This window comes from Euprymna scolopes, chromosome 7, assembly GCF_053919585.1.
Source record: "Euprymna scolopes isolate OS-2025 chromosome 7, ASM5391958v1, whole genome shotgun sequence".
NCBI lineage: Eukaryota > Metazoa > Mollusca > Cephalopoda > Sepiida > Sepiolidae > Euprymna > Euprymna scolopes.
This window is the reverse complement of record NC_136488.1, coordinates 123,383,542-123,403,312: the sequence shown is the minus strand read 5'-3', so window position 1 is coordinate 123,403,312 and position 19,771 is coordinate 123,383,542. Positions and strand designations below refer to the sequence as shown.

General features: G+C 30.1%; 1 protein-coding gene across 11 annotated transcripts in view; it reads left to right on the top strand.

Moving 5' to 3' along the window:
* LOC145279918 (nipped-B-like protein) overlaps positions 1-19,771 on the top strand; it is a 480,085-nt gene that overhangs the window by 413,319 nt on the left and 46,995 nt on the right. For all 11 annotated transcript variants that reach the window (XM_080131479.1, XM_080131478.1, XM_080131476.1 and 8 more), the window contains 11 exons: positions 1,068-1,148; positions 3,564-3,664; positions 4,081-4,225; positions 7,820-7,902; positions 10,787-10,916; positions 12,183-12,326; positions 15,333-15,371; positions 16,901-16,996; positions 17,234-17,439; positions 18,426-18,528; positions 19,033-19,131. In XM_080131479.1, coding sequence (XP_079987605.1) covers positions 1,068-1,148; positions 3,564-3,664; positions 4,081-4,225; positions 7,820-7,902; positions 10,787-10,916; positions 12,183-12,326; positions 15,333-15,371; positions 16,901-16,996; positions 17,234-17,439; positions 18,426-18,528; positions 19,033-19,131 — 1,227 coding nt within the window. The remainder of the gene's footprint in view (positions 1-1,067; positions 1,149-3,563; positions 3,665-4,080; positions 4,226-7,819; positions 7,903-10,786; positions 10,917-12,182; positions 12,327-15,332; positions 15,372-16,900; positions 16,997-17,233; positions 17,440-18,425; positions 18,529-19,032; positions 19,132-19,771) is intronic.

Below are 19,771 nucleotides of genomic sequence, written 5' to 3'. Positions count from 1 at the left end.
TGGAGCCAGGTTTAATATTGTCACGATATATCAGTGTTGATATTCAAGTGATGTAAGTAGATTGCTTTGTATTATTAAACTGTTGGCTCAGAAATCATAGAGTGATCTCCCTTGAACCTGATTCAAGTTATCTCCCATGAATTATACTGATCAATGCAAAAGAACACACTTTTTTTAATTTGTGGAAATCTCAATATACAGTTCCACCTCATATGGGAAATAGTGAACAGGATATCTCTAATGATCAGATACGCAAATGATCAGATGTCACTGCGGTTGGCTGACATCTTGGCATACCTTTCACAAAACTTGGTACCTTGCTATTAAACACTTTCTGGTCACAGACAAACTAGACTCTTTCTCTATTTGTTTACTCTGGTAACATATATATGTATTTTGATTCTATTGGGACACTTATGTTGACTTAATTATATCTTTTCTTTTCACCTTTTTATGTATCATGTTTCGTATGTCTCTTTTACATCTGTTTCTGATTTGAGGTGAAAGTTTGTGTGTATATAATTTATTAATTATACTAGATATCACTTGTGACATTAAAACTATTGTCCTGCTTATGTTCTTGTGGTAGTCATGCTCAGACAAAGAATGACATCCTTCATGTATAATTAACAAAAAAAAAAAAAAAAAAAAAAAAAAATTGCATACTCTCTCAGAGAGCTCTATCATATGAATTAGAACACAAGTTTTTGCCTAGACAGCGATTGTTTCAATGCATGTGTAGAACAACATGTTATACTGATGTACTTGCTAAAGGCATCATTGTTCAGTTTTTTTTCCCCTTTGAGCAGTTTGACCATCCTCCTATATACAGCATCTGATATTCTAAAATGATCATCCATCTAGTACTGGTCAGGTTTAGCATCATTTAACTTCAGTGATCCAACAAAAACCGATGTGTCACCATCACTATGTCATATGCTCGCACACATACTGGATAAATTCTTTTAAAAATAAAAACATTTAAAAAAAACAAATATCAAGATTCAAGTCAGTCAATGATTTCATGATTATAATTTCCAATTTGACTAATTTCTTTCTCTTTCTAGGTTTCTACATTGGGCGTGTCAACATTTTTTGTTGAAGGTCTCAGTGAAATGCAATTGAATGCAATGAAATTGGTCACAATTGTAAGTAAATACTCCTGATATTACTGGAAATAAATTTTTATGTTTATCATTTTTCTTTTTAATTGAAGACTTTTTTTAATAACTATTTATTTCAGTGGATTTTTTAAAATGAATTTCATATGTGGTGGAGGGGGATGAGTTTCATATGTGGTGGAGGGGGGATGAATTTTATATGTGGTGGAGGGGGGATGAATTTCATATGTGGTGGAGGGGGGATGAATTTCATATGTGGTGGAGGGGGGATGAATTTTATATGTGGTGGAGGGGAATGAATTTCATATGTGGTGGAGGGGGGATGAATTTCATATGTGGTGGAGGGGGGATGAATTTCATATGTGGTGGAGGGGGATGAATTTCATATGTGGTGGAGGGGGATGATTCTAATTTTACAATGTTGTTGCATTAGTATAAAATGTGATGTTTAATTTGTTAAAAAATAATCTTTTAAATAAACTGAAAGTGTGATACTGAATTGATAATAATTGAAGGAAATTTTTGTAAATAAAATTTAATAACTAAAAATTTCAAAGATTAGAAAACTTTGCCATAATTTTTAATGTTTACAAAAGAAAAAAAATGAGTATTTTACATATGAAATTAATTTTTTCTTGATATAAAGTTAAATATGTTTGTATATTTGTATGTGTAGAATTCACTCCTAAATTAATTAACCGGCCTTTATAAATTTTGGAAAACAGCTGCTATTTATAAATGCGAGCTATATTTAGTTTAATTTTATTTTTATGCACAGGAGGCAAAAACCTTTATGAAAATTCAAATACTTTAAGTTTTTGTACAAATTTTTACAAATGAAGTAGACATAAAATAAATAGTAACCAAATTTCACTTGTTTAGGGTATTTTAAAGATTTCAGAGGACATAATATTGACACAATTTTCCATTTTAAAGTTCAAGTAATTCAAATTTCCACTTCATTTAATCTATAGTAATTAGTTATCAGTTAAGCAAAATTTCCTAATTTCAATTTCTTCTTTAGACCTCTTAGGCCTTCAATTTGAGATATTTTCAAGAATAAAATTATGTAATAGAGTTAGATGATCAAAATTAGAATAAGGATTCTAAACAAAGTTTAGTATCATTGGTGCAACTAGCGAATAATAGCGAAATTTGAAATTTTTAATATTGAATTTCAAGGCAAACCAATGGCCTCTACCTAATTATCATGTAACAGTAATTAATATATCCAAAAATTACGAAAAACGAAGGTACAAAAAAAAAAATATTGAAGAAAAAATATTTTGACAAAAATTAGCAAAAATAAATTTTACTTAAAAAAAAACACTGGATGTTCCAAAGGGAGGTAAATAGTATAAATTGTGCGTTTTGCCTTGTTTTTAGCAGAGTTGAGTTACTTCCCTTATGTTGTGTCTTCCCCCAAAATATGGCGACAGTTTTTTTTACAATAAAGATCGAAAACTCGTATATTTTTTTTATTTTTTACATAATGCGGTAATATTAAGTACTTCTAACAGGGTAATTAAGCAGATATTTTTTATAGTTGAAATTGACTCAACATTGTTTTTTTTTTTAAATCAATTTTTTTCGTTTTCCAAATTTCGCTATTATAGTGTACTTGCACCATATCATTTATATCTTGTTTTTAATCTTAACAAGGAGACGTAGAATGGTACAAAACTGGTGAATCAATTTTTACCTTTGTTTTATGTATGAAAATTCAATTGTTAATCCTTAGTTTTATGCACAACATTAGCAGATATTTAATTTAAATATTACAAACAATTCACTTATTAACACAACATTGCCTTCGTTTAGTCTTTAGACACAATGGATGTCCTCTGTAAGAATAGTTGCACATGTAATTGTAAAGCAATTGTTGCGCAGTCCAAACCACATCTCTCCTGAATCGGCACTACTTCATTCCAGTGGCAAGGAGAAGTCCATGATTATTGGAAACAATGCCAAGATAAGCGGAGAGCACATACAGCACTTGGTATTCCCAAATTGACACCCATTTAATATTGAACAAACTCAACATTGCTTAATGATCTAATGAGAATTGTTATGTCAGCATGATTATGCCATATATCAACACACACACACACACACACACACACACACACACACACACACACGCAAAGAAAGAAATTATTTCAACATTAAATGACCTGTAACTATCAATATGCTGTAAAACAAAACTAGAATATAAAATAAAATATGGTTGGCTGATTTTTTTTTATACAAATGCAAGTACCACCATACTTGAAATGTTTTCATGTTATAAATACAATTTTATTATTTTTTTTTAGCTAAAAATTTCAAGTGTCTTATTATTAATGAAATCAAATCTGTTAAATACAAAATAGTCATTTTTAACATTTGGAAACTTTTTTTTGATTAAATACTCACTCACAAATTAAAATGATCTATTTTCAGATTTTTTCAAAATATGACAAGCATAGGCAGCTAATACTTGAAGATATTTTTGCATCTTTAGCCAGATTACCATCCAGTAAACGAAATCTTCGACATTACAGGTAATGTGATAAGTCATGTTCCTGAATTTTTTTAAATGAGGATTCATTATTCGTATCATTTGGATTTATCAAAGTACTGTTCTCATCTTGAGTGTCATTTTTGTAACATTTCGGTCGATGTATCCTCTAACCTTCTTCAGGTGTGTCTTGTCAAACTTGGGAAACATTCAACAAGATACACCTGAAGAAGGTCAGAGGTTACATTGACCAAAACATTGTAAAAATGATGCTCAACAGGAGAACAGTAGTCTGAAAAATCTAAATGACATGAATGTGATAAGTTATTCATTACGAAAATATGAGAGTCTATTTACATGGTGACACATAGCATTCTTATTTTTGGATGTCTATTTTTATATATTCAACTCAGCTTATAAAGCGTGATATATTGTTTTTAATTTATCATCTAATTTCAGATTAAATGCAGAAGAATCAATTCAGATGGTCACAGCACTTGCATTACAGTTGATTCAATGCGTTGTCAAAGTTCCCAAGCCAAAACCCATCATTCATGATCTAACTGGTGAAGAGAAACCACCAGAGAAAAACTCTAAGGGAAAGGTAAGTAAACCAATCCTTCTAATAATCAAATAAAACATTTCTTATAATTTTTCTTTTATTGGTTTGAAGTTATTTTTATTTTTAAATTTTTCATTTACTATTTTATGATTGAAATATTGTTTTTTGTTTAAAAATACTTTTTAAATAGTTGATTTTCTTTTTTAAATAATCTAATAATCTAGAATTGCAACAAAATTTAAATATATTAATGATCTTAGTAATAACTAGGGCCAGGACAACAGCATACTCTTTTAATTATTTTGACTCTTGTTGAGTGTGTATCGGTTAATATCTTATATGCTTGTAGATACAGTGATGTGGTTCTCGAGCAGAGACAATAAGTAGCGATACCATTACATACCACCAAGAAATGGTCAGGTCGAAGAATACCCTCCGTCGTAACAACTACCCCGATAGCATACTATCCACCAGACGTGTTAATAGTATAAGAGAGGAGAATGAAACCCAAAAACCTCCAATGGTCTGCCTACCATACATACGAGGCATCTCCGAAAAGATTCAGAGAATATGTGCCCCCTACAACATCAGTACGGTATTCAAGAGCGAGTCAACACTCAGACGACACCTGGCACGAGTGAAGCCCCGCATGGAGGAGAACATGACCAAAAACTGCATATACTCTATCCCATGCAGTTGCAGAAAGGTTTACAAGGCTGCCTCCTTAAAATAAGGGTGGAAGAACACCGAAAAGCGGTAACTAAAGGGGAGACGGAAAAATCGGGTATAGCCAACCATGTCTGGATGGAGAGGGGGGGACCATCGCCCCCTATGGGATGAAGTAAAAATAATAAACAGAGAGACCCACTGGAAAGTGAGAAAACTTAAAGAAACAGCTCACATGCTCGTGTGACCTTTACAACGTGTGCCTTACACGTCCTTGACCCTTGTTCGCGGCCCAGTTATGATCTGCACCCTGGTCGGTACAGTTATGATATGTCGACTGGGCAACCAGGTCTGCCAACCGTTAGTACGTCGCGTCACCCAGTGAGTTCTTCGTTAAGGCGTTGGGGATTCTTCTCAGATGCTCGGTCCTCAAGGCCTGTTCTACCGTGGATCGTCTAGTTATCCTGGGTGTTCGTTGACGGATACGGTGTCACAAATGGCAAATAAAGAATGTACATATATATGGATAAACGCACATCAGCAACAAAACTCCGGAGGTTAGTTAATATAATATATATTTCGGAAATTCATAAAAGAAGTATTTACAGCATATTGACAATTAATTCAAGCAAGCAGTTAGTTTTACAACTGAGCTTCTGTTGTTGAAATACCTGGTCGGTATTGCGGACTTTGCGTAATTCTCATTAAGTAATCTACACGTTATAAGCGTTGAGTTATCAGGCAACAAGCGAGGGGGGAGAGAGAGAGAGAGAGAGAGAGAGAGAGAGAGAGAGAGAGAGAGGTGATTCTGCCGAGACTTATCTCTCTTTGACTCTTACTACTCTTCACTTCACTCGGTTCTTCTTACTGACTTAATCTCTAATTTTTCATTTCTTTTATAATACAATTATGGAATGATGACGACACCCATGTTCGTCATCGACCAATCAAATTGCTTGATTATAATTCGACGGGGGCCTTTTCTCATTGGTTGATTATACTTCGACAGGGCCCTTTTTCATTGGTCCATTTCCAAAATTGGATTGACTCCTCCCTTAATTAACGCCCAACTTACACGTTGTATTAATTAACTCCTCCCTGGCTTACTAATGGAATTTCCCCCTATCCAGGAAAATTATTTTTCCTTTGAATTAAAGCAAATCACGCGATTTTATTTGTTTTAAAATTATCTATTGATCTCACCTTTCACTTTGATAATTCAAAGGGATTTTAGTTTATCTTTGAATTAAGTTCTGGTTGTCGGCCATTTTATTATATCAGACATTTTGTTTACGTCAAAAGACCAAGAATGCATTTGTCGCTTTGAACTTATCGGATAAAACATTTTCCCATCCGAGCAAAAAATATTTCATAAATTCCCTTTTTTCGTTCGACCTGATTCACCAAATGACAATTCTCGATACATTATTTTATTGTTTTGAAATTTCGGACAATTCATTTTTTTTCCTCTTCTTTGTTCTAAACATAATGCCGAGTCACTGCGTGTGTTTCCCTTAGATCAAAAACAACCCGACTTTTCAACTTGTCAAATTCACAGGTCAACTTTGGCTCAGTTTTGCCAATTGCGGGTGTGAAATCCCCACCCCTTCGGCTCATGTACACTATGATTTCGGCCATTGGAAATCAAACGCCTGTGTATTTTGGCTAACATATTTTATGCATTCTTTTTCGCTTTTGATGTCTAGAATGTGATTCAACTCTTCGCTACAAAGGCAATTTTGCCGCCGCCATTTCAACAACAGACTTAGCTCAGAATTTATTCACAAATAAAAATTAATAATAATTTTTATTCTTTACACCCGGTGATCGTCCGGGAACAAAAAATTACTTTCAACTAAAAGAAACGTCACATCAACCCTACAGGTCTGATGTGGCCTCTCTTTAGTGTTACACTCGGACATAACAACCTACTGAGCAAACCAAGCATAGAGCTGAATGCAATTTGGACACCTCTGATAGAGAGAGAAAACCTTGAATAACAACATAGGTTTAACATTAACAAAAACTAACCAAGAATTGTCCTAGTGACATATGGCCGAGTGGTCCTAGACGTTGTATCAAAGTTTACAGTTACCCAAAGGTTCTGAGTTCAATCCTGAACGAAGGCAGTAAAAAGTAACATTCAAAACAGAGAATCAGCAACTATGTCCCAGAGCCTAGCTGGAGTCCGAACACGGTACCCCCGTAATAATAATAAAGGGTTGGGTTCGAGACTCCTAACAAACGGTTCCCCAGTTCGATACAAAACACCTGATGAAGGCCGGAGGGCAAAACGGCCGAAATGTTGTGACGATAACAACCAAGATGAGAAAGTCAGTCCGACAATCTCAGTCATTGCTTATTTATTTCTGAATTTAAAACTAGAAGCAAGTAAACTTTCTATAATTATTCTATCCATAATAAACTATTTCCTTCATTCATTGTAAATTTTAAAATTAGTTTATACTATTCTCTACACTCTATACTAACTGTTCACTGCAGAAAATTAAAGTATTGTTATGATATTTCTTTAATGATCACCTCAGTGTGGAATCAGAATAGCATCTTGGTTACTTTTTTTGTTGCTGGATAGAGATAAATAGGTGAATATGAATAGCACTCAATATTTATAATATAAATTGATTTAATTTTGTAAACCATTTTCTCTGGTGTGATTAGAACCAGACAATTCTCAGAATTTTCTATTCGTATTTCCCTTAATTATAGTTACTTATAGGAAATACTCCATATATTATCATAAACTTAATTTAATAAACATAATTTTGACACCATCTTTTATCCAAGTTTTTCTTTAAATTTTTTTTTTATTTTGGAAAATCATATTAGATTACTTATAGTAAAAAGAACATTGTTTAACCATAGATCTCTATTTTTTTTTTTTTTTTTTTGCATCAGTGAATTTGATTACCTAATAATTACAAATTTAAAAATTTTTTTTCTCTCCCCTAGACGGACAACGATGTGCTGATTGTGACGTCGTATGAAACAGCCATGAGGACTGGATATAATTTTTTATCAGTTTTTTTGAAAAAGTAATTGCAATTTTTTATTTTTCATTTTTACAATTTGTTGGAATTTGTTTTGTTTCCTATAAATTTATTAGTATGTATCCTCAAACTTGCTTGTTTCTGTTAATTCCTTTTGAGTTTTTGAACGATATACAAAAGCAATGAAAAGTAATCACTAAAATAATATATAACCAATTGGATTATTTAGATAAATCGGTGAACATTTAACAGGTTTGATTGGGGAAAAAAAAAGTTATGAGATTATTGTTTTTATTTAAAGAAATGGCTACTAGAATATCAGAAAAAAAAATTTCATCATGTAAACATTTAGTATGAATCCATTTTTTACATTCCAAATTTTGTTTATATTCCAGTGAATGTCATAGATAATAGAAGCAAACATCTATAAATTTTAGTTTGTGTTGGGAATTCAAGGAGTCCCTCGTTCTTGTGAATTAGTGACTAGAATTGTATGAAATGTTTCGATCATTTTTGTATTAATATTTTATAATTTCCACCTAGCACTCTCTCAACTGACCACAGTACAATGACAGATTCATGATTAATGAAATCTGATCAAATATAACACATCTGTTCAGAAGATTTGCTGAAAGTGCTACATTTACACAGTGTAGAATGAACCGATTGCACTAGTATGGTCATGTGGATAGAAAACTTATATGCTGAAGCCTATGAACCTCCACTAAAATTTAGACGTGAAAAATTAGGCTTACAATATTATGTAAAACTCAAATCACCCCCCCCCCCCCCAAAAAAAAAAAAAAAAAAAAAAATTCTGCCTATCAATGTACTTTCAATCTCAACTACACACATCTATTTCGAAAAAAAACAAAATGCAATTAAGCCCTTTAGTCTTTACATGGAAGAAACAATAAAACCACTTACAGACAACTCAATAGATCAAACCAGCATCCACGAGGAAAATCTCACAGAATTCCCACCCTGGCTGTTAAATCAACCTTTATTACTAAATTTATAATATTTGTAGACTCATTATCACTATAAATCAAGAATCATTAAAAAATCAAAACCTAAACAATCTCTTACTAATCAAACTGTTACAAAGGATTTATTCTATCATACAACAGAAAACTTTCTTCTGTTGGATCCTTAGTCACTATGGTTTCTGTGGAAATGAAAAGGCCACAAACTTAAAAGAACTCCTCGAAAAAGAAAATCCTAAAACCATTCTAAATTTCCTAAAAAGATCAAATCGTTACCATAAGATATAAATGCCATCAAATAACAAACTATACCAAAACATTGCCTGAATATACCCAGCGAAAATCGGTTCCAAAAGTATCTAAAAATTTAAATCTTATATACACCATTAAATGACCCAAGGAAGGATGATATGTTGGTTAAGCAAACAAACAACCAAACAAGTATGAACAGGTGAAACATTCAGTTTCCTGAATGCAAAAGCTTGATTTATCTTAAATCACACGAAGCTTGGCCGACCAAAGAAATCTTGGAAGCAAGTGATTGGACAAAACTACACAGAGAAGAATTTGGAGAGTTGATCTGCTGAACTGTGAGAACTAGAGTCGCTTTGCATAATATCAGAAAATGTCTGGCTCATAAACAAGGGAAAAGTGAATTTAAATGAATAGAAGAAGAAAAGAAACACTCTTTCGTAAACTTTTATGCTCAGATGAGTTCTTTGAGTTCTTTTTGTACAAAAACTTATAAAAATCTGTATTTATTTATTTATTATTTTTGAAAAACTAAGTTCAGCTTAACTAAGTTTTGTTGGATACGCTTATAATATCAGATTACAATTACCTCATTTTTTCTTTCATGCACAAAGACAAGAAATGACGTTTTGATTCAACTTTCAAGCTAGAATCAAAGTGTATTACCTGTTCTTTTCTCTGTTAGAGGAGAATGTTATGTTATCCAGGACTCAACACATTGTAGCCTCAGTCGCAAAGCAGACAAAGAATACAAAAGAACTTCAACTTGCTTTCTTTTGTTTTCATTTCACTCATGGCTTGGTATTTGCATATAGCCATCCACGCTATATTATAAGAAATTTTTTTTTTTTTTTAAACTAGACCCTTTTTTTTTTATTTTTTTAAATATTTTTAATAGATATTTTTGCATCTAGACTACTTCTTAGGAAACTGGATTTTACTTACATTTGAAATTGAACTTTTTTCATAAATTTAATTTCTGGTTGAAGGGGAGACAACTATAGCTAACTTCAGTGCAGCATGAATTTCATATTTATTCTAAACTATTGCATTTTTGATTTCAATACATAATTGAATAATAGTAAATAAATTATATATATTAATGTTGGGACGATTAATTCGAATTAGGAATCTTAAAAATCTTGTATCATAGTTAATTATATTCAGTTTAACATCTGTTTTACATGTTGGCATGTGTTGAACAGCTTCTAGAAACTTACTTCTAAACTAACCTATCTCTGTGAGCAGGTCATTATTCAAAGTACTTAATCTGAAATGTAAATAGATTTTCTTTGGGAGTCATTTCCAGAGTTCAGGCAGAATTTTCTTTATAGACCAGATACTCTTCCTGATGCCAACTTGATAAGATGATAGCAACCAGTGATTTTATAGAGACACCATCGCTAGGTGATTGCCTACCAATTCTAAAGAGTGCTTTAGCTGCCTTTAAAATAATCACCAGAAAAACACAGATGCACATGAAGTTGTATTATTAAAAATACAAAAAATGTCTGATATGCTATAAAACGAGAAAACCAAATCATTTGATATTTGTGCTGTGCTGATGCATACATTGTTTACTAAAGAAAAAATCTTTTAGGCAATTGTGAAGACTAACTTATTGATTATATATTAAATGTGTTTGTCTTTTTTATTATTTCATGTTATATTTTTGCATTTTACTTTTTCAGATGTACAGCAAAAGGTGAAGATGATTATCGGCCGTTGTTTGAAAATTTTGTTCAGGATTTACTTTCAACAGTTAACAAACCTGAATGGCCGGCATCAGAGTTGCTGCTAAGTCTTTTAGGGAGAATACTTGTAATTATCATTTAAAGTTTTTATATTTTGCTAAATCTTATATTTTATGGAGATTATTTAAATTACCTTCGTTAACCAATCAAATGCAGAATAACAAGGTTGAAACAGTTGTTTAATCATTGAATGTTTTTTGAAACAATATTTTAGAGTTTTAACCTTCAGTGTATTCGCTTTACATGGTTCAAATAGAGCAAATGCTCTTAACTAGGAATCCAATTCACAATGTGACTCATAAAAACATAACTAAAATATATATAATTAGTTACATTTTTTGGAAAAAAGGATGGCAGCAGAGTTCTCTATTATAAGAAAAAAATCTGAAAATAAGAGAGTATTATTTATGTTTTATTTACAGAAAGATGAGTATCAGCTGAAGAGAGCTTGATATGGGTATCTAAAATGGTCCTTAATTATCAGGTTTGAAACTGACGGTATTGATGACTTATCCCATCTAAAAATTTCCTGTAAATAAAACATAATATATATGTATGTGTGTATATATGTGTATATATATATATGTGTATGTGTGTGTACACACACGCACACACACACAGAAGTTATGCTTTTGAAGTTTGCTTGTTCGTACACAAATGGATATGTGATTGGTTGACAGAAAAATAAGACAGAGTAATAGAGCAGTAGTTTTGACAATGTCAGTATCTGAGTTCAAATCTCATGTAGTCAAAGGGATTTCTTTTTTAACATGTTTTATAATTTACATGTTTTATAATTTCAAAGAAATAACAAAAACAATAACAAAAAAAAAATACATTATAAGTTATTTTTTAAAAGTAAAGAAACTATTTTTTTTGATAATCCACACACACACACACACACGCACGCACCAAAAAAAAAAAGGCACAAAAGCTATTCATCAGATTTTGAAGCAGATTCTTTTTGTCTTAAAAGCATAATTTTTAATGTTTTGTTTACAAATAACAACTATACATAAATTCTTTTATTATAGTTATTTTCTCATTAATATTACTAAATAGAGTATGTTTCTTTCCACAAAATTTCAGAAATATTTTTCTTTATACTTAGCTATAAAGCAGGAGAAACTAGGCAAAGATGAAAATTGACATAGCCAGATACTGTAAATAGAACATCACTCAATGAGTATTATGGACTAGTATTTAAATAGAAGTGTTAATTTTTGAAACTATGGAATGATGAAAGGCAAAAGGGATATGAAAATTGTATTTTGAAATCCAATTTTAGAAAACCTCTTCAAAGTGTATAATTAGTTTTTTTTTTTTTTTGCAGGTTCAACAATTTAGTAACAAATCTACAGATATGTCCTTACGAGTTGCTTCCCTTGAATACCTTGGGATTGTGGCTGCTAGACTAAGAAAAGATGCCGTATCTAGTCACATGGACCAGGAAACAATAAATGAGATTGTAGATAAGGTAAGATTGCTTTATATTCTAGTTGGGATAGTTTTGTTCATTAGTTGAAACATTGTTGATTTTTATTGATAAATGTTGGTGTTTTGTTACAATTTTTAAATGTAATATTTTTTTCATGGTGATATTAAAAAAAAAAAAAAATCACATTAAAAAATCGTTGTACATTTTGTACATTCATCTAAGTTTATTTTAATCAGTTCATATAAGTGTAATGTTGGTACGGTGGTAACATCACCAGCTTTGAATGCTAAAGTTTTGCTTTTGGTTTGATTCTAGCTGATGGCACTCAAATACTTATTTTTACTACTTTTGAAATCATAACGAAATTAAAATATCATATTTAAGCTTATTTTACGACTGGGCAGAGCTAGGCGTCCCTAAGATTTTATTATTAGCATATATATATATATATATATATCAATAAATGAAAATTTGGAATTAAATCCAGTAAATTAAAAAAGTTATGACAAATTTATTGTTTGAGAAGGAATACAAAAATTTTAAGTTGTTTTTAACTCGTATATTGAGTTTTTTTAAAAATTTTTTTTATCTTATTGAGATTGTCTTATAAATATTGATACTAATATTTATATGAACTTTAATTTTACAGTGTTATCTAAGCTGTAATCTGAAAGTATTTCAAAATTTCAGTTAATACATACATATATATATATATATATATATATATATATATATATATATATATATATATATATATATATACTAGCAAATGTACCCGTCGTTGACTGGTTTCAAACACAGCCTACAGAAAATGGACTCTGATTTATGAAAGTATGATAGGTTTATGAAAAGGAAGGGTTGTAAAGAGATAGCTTCGAATTTGGGGGTATCAAAACCAAAGCAAAATATGATGAAAGTAAAAATAAAATAGATAAACCCCATAATTTATTATACCATACCTGTTCACACTGAAACACTTATCACAATATTCTGTAGATCTATATTAAAAAACCTTGTTAAACTTTGTGACATATTTCCATTCTATGGAGGTCAGATGTGAACGAACACCCCATAATTTTATTATACCATATTTCTTCAAACTGAAACATAATTATCAAAGTATACTTACACAGATAGATATGAAAAGTCTTTATTAAAGTTTGTGCCTATTTCCATTATATGGAGGCCAGGCGTGAACGCAGACCCCCACAATTTTATTATACCATCCCTATTTAAGTTAAAACATACTTATCAAAGTATTATTATGTACATGTATATCAAAAACACTTGTAAACGTTTTTTTTTAATTTTTAAATTTTTTATTTCCATACTTTGTGGACCAGGCGCGTATGCAGACCCCACAATTTTAATGAATCATCATTATGCCAGATCAAACATACCCATTCCTGTGTCTCGATACATCTTCTATCATTATATGTGATCAGTTTTCTATAATAGTCAACCATATAGGAGCCTATTCCTGACCAGACACACACACACAGACATTCAGCTTTATGTTTTATATATATATATATATATATATATATATATATATATACACACACACACATATATAATCTATTATATAAAAGTCACTTTGCTTGTGTGTATGTGTGTGTGTGAAGTTCCTTCCTCATAGATTCTGAAATAGCTTAGCCTATCTTTTTATAAATTTCACACAAAGCTAATTTATATGTCTGGCAGTGTTCCTAGATATGTTTTGTTCAGAAATTCCTCCAATAAGCATCGAAAATCGAAAAAATCCGATCTTAAAAATAACTTTTCTCTTTTTTAGATTAAAAAAAAAAGAGTAATTTTTACATGGGAATATTTTATGCTACACCAACCATGGGAGATAATAAACTTTCAGCAAATCATTGCTTATTAAAAAAAAAAAAGGTTTATTATAATCTGAAGATATAGCTTAGTGGTAGAGCATTCAACTGCAGATTGAATGATCCTTTTTTCAAGCCTGGATGTACCTCACCTTTTTATTTTTATTTTTTCTTATTAATGAGTTCAATTTATAAAAAAATATTTAAAAAAAAAAAAAAAGATAAAGAGGTACCATTTAAAAATGCTGCAAATCATTTCTTTGTTTGCATATCTTAAAATGAAACATTTATCACAAGTGATTTTTTTTCAGGGCATTCATTGTCAAACCCAAATATCAGCTGATGTGATATTGTAAACAAATGCAGATGGAATTTGATGAATAACATTATACTTCTTAGTTTTTTTTAATTTTTTTTTTTTTGCAAATTAGTCCACTGAACAAATCATTCCTTGTAATATATATACTATTCAATAGAGGAATGATTCTATAATAATACATACGCAATCTGTATTAATTAAAATATCATGTTTAAGCATATTGTATGACTCTGCAATGCCGAGCTGGCAGCTAGTGTGTGTGTGTGTGCATATATATAAGACTACACATCTAAAACAAGAATAAGTTTAAGCCCTTAAAATCATACTAAAATTGTCTTCAAGGACCTGAAGCAAAAAGTATATAAGTTTTAAGTAATAATCAGTTTTAAGTGACACTTCTTTACAGGTTGAAGGTTGAATTCTTAGCGTGAATGGTACTAGTAATACGAATTATTAATTACTTTAGATTTCTACAAGTTATGGCTGATGGGACAGGAGCAAACTACCCTCTTAGATTAAATAAACGCTTCTGTTTTAAAATCCATACAGAATTCTGAGTGTGACATGATACACCTGGAGAAGTTTGGAAGGCACATCAGCTGAAACGTTGAGAGAATAAGAACCGAAATGAGGAAAGTAGTCTTACTAACATGACTGCTACAGAATAATAGAAATAAATTACTGACACATAAATATTCTTATGATAAAACTGTTTGATTACTCTTTTCACTAAATAGTTTAAAAAGCAGATACTTTTTCTACTTGAAATATTGAATCAGCAAAATATATAAGAATTTCATTAAAAATATAAATTTATCTTTTGAAGATGTTCATGTCTATGTTCTAGTAATATCATATTTTATTAATATTTTATTTTTTCTTGTTTAACAGGCAAACAATTCCCGAGCAGAAAAGAAAGATTCAAACTTGGTATGTTATTACTATAGTGATATTGTTTATACTAAAAGGATGCATGTGCAAAACTGTTTGAACATGTTTTGCTTTTATGAATTCCATAATATAAATTTATTTTGAAAACAAACATTATATTAAAGTGCATTTTGCATGTTTTTACAGCTTCCCTATTGTCATTATAAAGGTTAAAATAGGATTACATAAAGGACGTTATAAATATTTATAAAATAATCTATTTAAAAGATTTACAAAAAAAATATTTTACTTTGGTTTCGAAATAACATTTATAAAACCACAGAAATATTTGAATATATTTAAAGTAATATTCTCAAATGTTTATAGATATGAATTATCTTTATATATTTCTATGCACAGTATTCACTTCTGAACTAATTAACTAATCGTTATGAATTTTAGAACACAGTTTGTAGGCAGAAAGAGTCCAAATATGGGCTATATTTCTTTTAATTTTTATCTGCTGGAGATAATGAAAATTAAGAAACCTGGTGATTTTAGTGTAATTATAGCCATAGGTATTAAACTTCCTTTAAATTTCAGTTTCTGTAAAGTATTTTTAGGGGGCATAATATTTGCACAATCTTCCATTTGAAAGCTCAAATATATCAGATTTGCCTTGAATCTGATTTATAGTCATTGGACACAAATGAAACAAGATTTCCTGAATTTCATTTCTTTTTAAGGTACCTTAAATTTTAGATATTTTCTACAATCAAACTCCTAAAATATGAAATGAATTTTCATCAAAACTAGAATAAAGATTCTAGATGTAAAATTTAGTATCATTATACCTTTATTTTAATTTTTATTACGAAATATATGAATGATGTAAAACTTTTATTCAGGGAAATAATTTTAGTGTTATATATTTATAATTAATTATTTTTTATACCTACATACACTATTGTTTCATTCTTTCGAAATAATGAATGCAGGAAGTCATAATTGCTGCTGGTCGTGGGATTTGAACCCAACCACAAAAACTTTTATTTATACAAGCATTTTTGATTACATATCTGCAAACATGATTCAGTTCTGGCTAAGAAACGACTGGATCTCATCAGTCCAGATTTGAAGGAGAAGTTGCATTCGGCTAGGGTTACAGCAGTTAATATTTCAGTACTTATATTTATTTTTATGTTTAGATTTAGTTATATTATTTAATTTTAAATTCAACACAAAAGAGAGTAAAAATGGTAACATTTTCCATAACTTTCAAATTAGGTTAGCCTGAGCGCTTATTGAGAACATAAAAGTTATCATAAATCTTATCTTCTCTACCTCCATTTCAACAAGAGGGGACCAGGTATAGTCAAATATACAACATTTATATCCAGCCAGAGTATGCAAAGGCTACTCAACACGTGCATCGAAATCTGTAAAATTGACAGACCATCAATATTTCTCTAAGCTCATTTGAAAAACCCTGCTTTATGTAATCCAGATTGGAATTTGCAATTATTTTACTTTTATTGTATGATTTTGCTCTTAATATCGAATCCTTTTTTCTTTTTTTTTTTTTTTAGGCCAATGTAGATGATGAAAGCAGACAGACTGAAAGCCTCCAGAAAGCATTATTAGATTATCTGGCAGAAAATGGTCAAAGTGAACCTGCGTTACTGGTGAGTATTCATTTAGTTTTTACTTTTTGAGTCCTTTTTATTTTTTTAAATTTAATTTTATTATTTTTTTTAACTTAAATTATTTTTGCAGTTTTTATTTTTGCAACATTGACACGATTTGATGACTGGTGTAAATAAAAACATGCTTAAAAGAATACGCTTTCCTCGCAGAACATTTCGTTTAAGCTATACTTTCTTTTTTAAAACTATTTTCTTCCTTCCTCCTCCTCTTTCTAGTTTTCTCGGTCATTCTACATCGCCCAGTGGTATAGAGATACAGATATGGAAGCAGAGAAGGCGTCAAAGAAGGGAGCCCGAGCACAGAAGGATGGTGATGTTGAAGAAGTGGATAGAATTACAGAGTTAATCACACTTTCAGAGAAAAAGAAAAAGTTTTTACTTTCAATGGTACCAGTGAATCACAAGCCTCTCGGTTCTATGAGGTAAGAAAATTTTCATTAAGAAAATAATTAATTTATAATTCTTTTTTTCTTTTTTTTTTTATTATTCTTTGGAACGTTAGTTTCAAAGTTAATGGATAATGTCGGTGGAAGTGATTGGGCAATAACACTGGGAACGAGTTAATTCAACTAACATTCATTCATATTAACAGAATATTTTTATGATTATTTATAAAAAAAATTGTTAGATGGAAATCATATTCCATCTGTATAAAGGGAAATAACTTTTTGATACCTTGGAATTATCTTCCCTTGTGAAGAGACATTAAAACAAGATTGATCTGGTCTTGCAACAGGCTTGCTATTATGAGATGGATTTCAAGTTTAATGCTACTCATCTGGAAATACATTATCGAATCTGTTATCATCATAACTTAATTCTGCAACGTATTTTGTTTTAAATAAATCATTTTTATCATTTTATTTCTACTGAGTTTTGTGTCTCACAACTCAACCACTGACATCACAACAAAAATAAACAATATTTTTTATAAACGATTTGTTTTGTTCAGATGGTGTAAAATTTTTCTTAGATGTCATCTTCATCATGCCATATCATACATTGGTTCTGCATGGTGATTGAAAGCTATCTCCTTATTACTAAGTGCTTGTAATTTATTGCATTATTTGATCTCGGAAGGAACAAAAGATCAAAATAAGGGAGAATCAAGAGTTATGATTCCACTCTCCTATTTCACCCTTTAATTCTTATGATTCTTCATCGTCATCTGTTTAATGTCAATTTTATATAGTGACATGCATTGAATGGCTTTTAGGAATTGAATTTCAAGCTAATCTATTTCTGAACAGGTTTTTCTTTATCCTTCTTTTTCTCAATTCTGTCCTTACTAAAACCTGTGCAAGTTATTTGTTGCATTATTATTTTATTTATTTTTTACTATTGTTTGTGTTTTTTGTTTTTGTACAAAAATTGAATTTGTTTTTATTTTATTTATTTGATATTTCAGAACATCTCAGAATTTTCTCACTTATCAGGAAGCTTGTTTGGCAGCCCGGTATTTGAGTTCAAAAAGGCCATTTGCTTTGAGTTTTGACATTTACTTAACTCAGGTATATTATTTGTTTTATGTTTTTTTTTTAAATTTAATTTTTACCCAAACATTAAAAAAGTTGTATGGAATACTAGCTATATTTATTCAGTGTTACTAGGGATGCAGTAAAATCATTTTAGTTTTAATTTATTTGCATATTTTTAGACAAAGAAAGAAATAAAAGTTTAATTTTAAGAGGTGCTAACTCCTATTAAATTCTTCTATTAGTAATATGAATTATCTCCCTTAAATTATTTTAGTTATTCTTAAGAATACAAACACTGTTTATGAATGATGTGTCATATGATCTATTTCAATATTGAATCAGCAGGTTCAAATATTTCATAGGATACAAAGTTAATCGCTTGTAATTAATAAAACTTTAACTCCTAAGCGTTTTCTTTCTTAATTTGTAAATTGCCATTCATTCACAGTTAGAGCTCAATATTGTAATTTTGTTTTTCTAACTTGATGTCAGTATAATCTAATAAAAGTTGGTTATATTTTCTAAATTATTTTTCAGATTTTGCGTGTACTCAGTGAAACAGCTGTTGCTGTACGAACAAAAGCCATGAAATGCTTGTCTGCCGTCGTAGAAGCCGATCCAGGAATTCTTGCCAGGGTATGGAATTTTTTCTTTATCCTTTCGGATTTGTTCTTTAATCTCTTCTTTTGAAAAGACAAGCCTAGGAATTAAAAGATCTTTATTTACTTTATATATATATATATATATATATATATATATATATATATATATATATATATATTAATAGTAAGTATTCATTTATATGAACATTATTAAAAGAAATTGACAATTCATATAGGTTACATTATTTAGTCAACTAATTCATAATTTTTGAGATGAGAATCAAAAACAGCATCCATCATTTCTAATCGTCTTGATTTATTTGTGCATTGGCTTCCCTGATTGGGAAATTTATCTCAATTTCATCCATTGGCTACTCATCACATTTATTCTTATATTTATTACTTACATTTATTTACTTTTGTTTTATATGTTTATTTTAAATGATTCAAATTTGATAAAAACGAAAAGTTGAAATATTTTTTCAATACATGTTTGATAATTCCTCAGAAACAGCTTTATAAAGAAACTAGACCCTCTGAATGGTGATGGTTTATCTATTGTGTGTGTGTGTGTGCGTTTCTTATAAAGAAATATATACTTTTAATGTATATTTCAATAAAACCTTTTTCTAAATTTTCACAATTAATTAAACTCAATACAAATAAATGTACAC